General features: G+C 44.1%; 1 protein-coding gene across 1 annotated transcript; it reads left to right on the top strand.

The window, feature by feature from the left end:
* The first annotated feature begins 5,018 nt into the window (after nt 1–5,018).
* On the top strand, nt 5,019–5,969 carry LOC101432914 (olfactory receptor 2AG2). The gene has a single exon (XM_004466936.2). The coding sequence runs from the start codon at nt 5,019–5,021 to the stop codon at nt 5,967–5,969; it is 951 nt and encodes a 316-aa protein (XP_004466993.2).
* The last annotated feature ends 89 nt before the right edge of the window (nt 5,970–6,058 follow it).

The raw sequence follows: 6,058 nt of genomic DNA, 5'->3' as shown, positions 1-6,058 counted from the left end.
AATCCTGTGCTGAATGTGGGTTCTTGCATGGTTCTTCCAGTGGCCATCTTGTGGGGTCTCCATGGCTATGTGTTCATGGCCATGATTTTCTGCCAGGTTCCAGATTAATCTCTTTATTTCCTAATCTAGTCTCCCTCACTTATGTGACTATTTATGCTTGTGAAAACTTGTGGGAACTATATACTAAAAAATGGTGAACTTTACTGTATGTAGGTTGAAATTTAATAGAAATTGAGAAAAGGAAATAATTTTCAATCAAAGAATATGAAGATTTTAAAATTGTGCTTCTACTGATTTTTTATGTACCCATGGAAAAAAATATCTCACTTCACTCTCCTGTGATTATTTTGAGAATATTAGATTTATTCTTTGAAAAATATCATTGCTTCCTGTATGGTAACATTCCCTCTGGCATCACTTTTCTTCTTGCTTAAATTATTTTATTAGAGTTATTTTGCAGAAAATTCTTTCAGTTTTGCATTTAATTTGTCCTTCATCTTAATGATAGTAGAGCTGAGTATAGAATTCTAGGGCTGCGGTTATATTCCCTCTGCACAGTTGAAGCTATTTCCCCTTGTCCTAGAATGACCACTGAAAACTCTGCTGTCATTCTGTTGTCTTAGTGGGTAATCTGTCTTCCTTTATCTCTCAGAGCATGTAAGAGATTAACATTTTCAATGATGCTCTACAGTTCAGTTGGTGTGTATTTCTTTTTATTTTTCCTGCTTGATACTTAGACAACTGTCCAGTTACTTTCAAAGCTGTATTGACCTCACTGCTGGCAGGAACAGTAACAGCAAGACACGCAGGCAAATGCACAAGCTGCACTTGATTGCCAAAAGGCAGAGGCGGGAGGATCTGGAAGTTACAGACTCCATAATGACAATCATTTTGAATTGTAAGGAGTTCGGATAAAAGGATCATAAATTGGGGGAGAGTACGTGGAAGTACATTCTCACAGTTGTCCTGAAACACACCTTATGATCTTAGGCAAAGGGCTGGCCAGGCAAGGAGCCCTTTTGCTCCTTGGTCTTGTTACTGTCAAAGAGTCAGCAATTATATTGGGCTCCAATTTTCAGGAAGTTCTGGATCACAGAGTGGTTCAACAATGGCAGCGGAGTAATACTGGTATAGGATACTATTGACAGGTGATATATGGCTGACAGGGAGCTATACAGGGCATATGTCCAGGGTGCATGGTAATGTTTGGATATACTCATAGTGGCAACAATTAAAAACTATAGCTGGGGGGGTACTGGGTTCCTGGCCGGGGGTGCTCTGTCGTGGTTCCTAGGGGAGCAGCGGCAGTCCCCCAGGTGCAGCGGCAAGGACTGGGAAGGAATGAGGGTCCAACAGTGAGCCCCTGATACTAACGACTATGCTTGTGGGCCTATATGCCTGAAATAAGAACAAGGCCTAGAGCAGCACTATGCCTGGGAATTTCCTCCTGACAGCCTTCATGTTACTCAAATGTGGCCAGTCTCGAAGCCAAACTCAGCATGTAAATGCAATGCCTTCCCCCCAGCGTGGGACATGACACCCGGGGATGAGCCTCCCTGGCACTGAGGGATCACTATCAACTGCCAACTGATGATGCAACTGGAAAATGACCTTGAATTGAAGGTTCGATGCGGATCAGCAGAATATCCCTGTCTACATATAATAACATGACTTTAAAATGCTGTTTGACCTAATGTAAGGGGGAAAAGGAAAGGAGAAATGAGTTTATATGGCTACGAGTCTCTAAAAAAGAGTCTGGAGGCTGTCAGAAGGATTGCCCTTATGCACAACTGAGCAGAGTCTAAGAGACAGATAAAGTAGATACAATCCCCAGGTATTGGTTCCTTGGAGGGCTAAAGAGACCCACGGGTTCTATGGTCATGGCAGAAGGGGCTCACTGCCATGTCAGATGGCCCTTCTTTGGAGCTGGTGTTTCTGCGTAATGAAACTTGGCTCAGATGGGATCTCTTTTCATAAGACTTTCATGCTACTTGACTGGAATTGTAGTTGGTGTTGGGGTTTAAGATATAATTAGGGGATTTGAATCTCTGGACTGACAATATGATAGCCAGGCCCTGAGCCTCAACAGACTCCAGCTCCTATAATCGGATTTATTGGACTCACCTCACTCAGCTAAGATGGAGTTGAAGAAGGACAACCACCACACCATGGAGCCTAGAGAGCCTACAACTGAAAGCAGGAGGATTGCATCCAGTATCCATGTGGAATCTGAGCCTCCTCTTGACATAGAGGTGCAACGGACACAATCAATCCAAGGTCCACAGAGAAAAGGTGGCATTGGAGTGGGAAAAGTGGACATGTGGCTGATGGGTATGGGGAATGGCAGGAAGAGATGAGATGTGGAGGTGCCTTTGGGACTTGGAGTTGCCCTGGATGGTGCTTCAGGGGCAATCACCGGACATTGTAAATCCACCCAGGGCCCACTGGATGGAATGGGGGAGAGTATGGGCCATGATGTGGACCATTGACCATGAAGTGCAGAGATGTCCAGAGATGTACTTACCAAATGCAATGGATATGCCATGATGATGGGAGTGAATGTTGCTGGGGGGGGGGGGGGAGTGGTGGGGTGGGGGTGGTGGGGTTGAATGGGACCTCATTTTTTTTTTTAATGTAATATTTTTACAAAATCTTTAAAAAATAAAAAAGAGTCAGCAATTTAGAAATAGGCCATCACCTTTTCCTGCAGCATTGAATAGAAGCCTCGGGCTACAGAGCTCATCCAGTGAGCAGAGTGCAGGGAAAGCAGGCCAGGAGACATACATGCCCAAGAGGATTCATTAACTTCCTGTTTCTGGGCCATTATTTCCAGGGGAGGTCAATTCAGCTGAGAGGAAAAGTCCCTCTGAATATACTAGTAGAAGAGAAGGAGAGGGAGGAGGTCAAGGGGTAAAGAGACAGCACAGCCTCCCCCAGGACAAGGCCCTGGCTCAGAGTTGGCCCCTGGGGCAGTGAGGATGGGCACAGCAATGTCCCTATTGTGCAGCTCCTTCAATATCTACTTCCCCCAGATTTCTGCTGCTTTTATTTTCCCTCCAAGATCTGCAGAAGTAGATGAAAGACAGAGTCCCTGGCCTCAAGAGCTCAGCCTGACAACTGCTCCATGAGTAGATGGGTTCCCTCCCTTAGAGACTGTATGAAAGAAGCAGTTTCTCCTGTTTCTTCACAGGTATAAGAACAGAAAAGTCATCTTGCTCCATAAGAAGGTTGTATTCACTGATTGTTTCCCACTGCCATCCTCAGGGAAGACTTGCAGAGAAATAGAAGTAGAAGGGGCTGTGACACCTGATCTCAGTCACACCCCTCAAACACATAAATCAATGGGATGCTGCTGAAAAAGAAAAGCATTGAGAGCATGTCTTAGACTTATTCCCTCCCCATTTCTACTGGCACATCCTCTACCTCCAACAACCTGTAGTTTGCCTGTGTGGTCTGTTCCTGGACCTCTAACAATTTCTGGTAAGGACTATCTTTCAGGGAAATATGTAGTCTCTGGTTATGTAGAGTTTTAAATAAAGTCTGAAGTCTGAACCAGAACCCAAGAACACTTATTAGTCTCTCTCCTAGATTCCATAGAATTGGGCTGCATACCAAATTCTCTACTCTTGGTATTTCAAATATGAAGAGAGAATAAATTTGAATTGATAAAGAGCTTGTCCTTTAACCCAAGCCTGGGTTCCTGGTTGGAGTCTCAGGAACTGTGTTTAGGCCCTGTGGGGTCTGCCGGCTTTTGATAAGGCACTGTTGAACCTGGGTCATGATGAATGCCCCAAAGCAGATGATAACCCTCATATGCTTTAGTGTTTTAGCCATTGGAGTCCTGTGGCCCCAGAATGGTCAATGGAAATTATTGAAATGCCAAATATATAAGTCACGATATGGGGAAATGATTTACAGAAAGATGCTTCACTTCCAGTTTTTAACATATATTCAGAGTTGTGTTTATCTCTCCAGGTCAGAGGAAGCATGACACTAACTCCTGCCAATCTCAGGCTCTCTCTGCTGTCTTCTCTCTAGCCTTGGGTACCACATATTAATAACCAGCTTTCCAGTAAGGAGGCCCTTTCTCTGTGACCCTCCTATCCAAAGAGGATGCTTTGCCTGTGCAGATGAGAGTGTAATGATTTGGGTCAGAGGCATGAGTGGGTGGTTACAATTCCTGAGCCTGATAACAACATACAATATTGCCCACACCTTTCAGCATTTCTCCTAAATGTGAAGATTCTGCTCTTCCTGGGCAGAGCCTTCTCTGTTTTCATACGTCTGAGAATTCCAGGTCCATCTCTTATATAACCTGCTAAGAAACACCTAAGTTTTCACTGATCCTAAATACTTAGCTCTCAAAGAAACAGTATTACAGACGCAGTTCCCTGCCTTAAACTCTTCCATCTCCTTTCTTAGGTTCAAAGAGAATATGGAGCTAGCCAAGAGATATAATTCAGTGGATACTTTAGTTGTTGTAATGAGATTTTGTCCAACCTTGAAGGCTGCAAACCAATGTGGGCATAGGTTAACTAGGAAAAGAAGTTTTTGTGCTTAATTTAAATGAAATTTATGTATCTGCTATGAAATTTCATATTAAAATGTGTAAATTGAAATGTAACTGGATACTTAAATCATGATCTAAATATTATACTTAAAACAAACATACAAAAAAATCAGTGGTGTGGGTGTCAGTTATTGTTTTACTACTAAGAGAGAAGATTTAATGTTGCATATTCAAGGATAATGTCCTAAATAATATTTTTACATCGTGATCTCTGATTTTAGATGTTACTGTGATCCCTCTTCTTCATTTAGATAATTATTTTATCAAGGTACAATCAAGTGTCAGATATTCAGAAATGAGAAGTTAAAGTCAATTATCATTGGGAAAGGTCTCACTTCATTGGATACATATGGACTATCTGTCAGAGGCCTCTGATATTACAAAAGTAGGAGAACCTTTAAGCAGAACTTCACTGAAGATTCATCTAGTAACTGAAGGAACTAATAGAATGGAGCCCTTGAACTCCACCCTGGGAAGTGGCTTCCTCTTGATGGGGATTCTGAATGATAGTGGGTCTCCTGAGTTGCTCTGCTCCACAATCACAGTACTGTACATGTTGGCTCTGACCAGCAATGGCCTGCTGCTCCTGATCATCACAATGGATGCCCGGCTCCACATACCCATGTACCTCCTACTTGGGCAGCTCTCGCTCATGGACCTCCTCTTCACCACTGTCGTCACTCCCAAGGCCCTTGTGGATTTTCTGAGCAGAAAAAACGCCATCTCATTTGGAGGCTGTGCCCTTCAGATGTTCCTGGCCTTGACGCTGGGGGGTGCGGAGGACCTCCTCCTGGCATTCATGGCCTATGACAGGTACGTGGCCATTTGCCATCCTCTGAACTATCTGGTTCTCATGAGGCCAAGGATCTGCTGGCTCATGGTGGCCACATCCTGGACCCTGGCTTCCCTGAGTGCTCTAGGACATACCTTGTATACTATGCACTTCCCGTTCTGCAAAGACCTGAAGATCAGGCACCTACTCTGTGAGATCCCACCTTTGCTAAAGTTGGCCTGTGCAGGTACCTCAAGATATGAACTCATGGTGTATGTGACAGGAGTGACGTTCCTCTTGCTCCCCCTTTCTGCCATTGTTGCCTCCTATGCATTGATCCTCTTTGCTATGCTCCACATGGCCTCAAGTGAGGGGAGGAAGAAAGCGCTGGTCACATGCTCATCGCATCTGATTGTGGTCGGGATGTTTTATGGAGCTGCCATATTCATGTACATTTTACCCAGTTCATTCCACAGTCCCAAACAGGACAACACCATCTCTGTCTTCTACACGATTGTCACCCCAGCCCTGAACCCTCTTATCTACAGTCTGAGGAATAAGGAGGTCATGGGGGCCATGAGGAGGGTTCTGGGAAAATACATGTTGATGACCCACTCCACCCCCTAGGAGGAACTCATAGCTTCAGCTCATCATTCCTTCTCCAAATCAGAGGATTTCTTCTATGAATCATGTACTCACAGTAATGCTAAGATTGT

Source organism: Dasypus novemcinctus, chromosome 10 (genome assembly GCF_030445035.2).
Source record: "Dasypus novemcinctus isolate mDasNov1 chromosome 10, mDasNov1.1.hap2, whole genome shotgun sequence".
In the NCBI taxonomy this organism is placed as follows: Eukaryota; Metazoa; Chordata; class Mammalia; order Cingulata; family Dasypodidae; genus Dasypus; species Dasypus novemcinctus.
Note: the sequence above shows the minus strand (reverse complement) of the source record. Positions and strands in the feature narration are given on the sequence as shown.

Coding starts and splice junctions, on each gene's coding strand:
- LOC101432914 (XM_004466936.2), top strand. CDS start 5,019: ATGGAGCCCTTGAACTCCACCCTGGGAAGTGGCTTCCTCTTGATGGGG.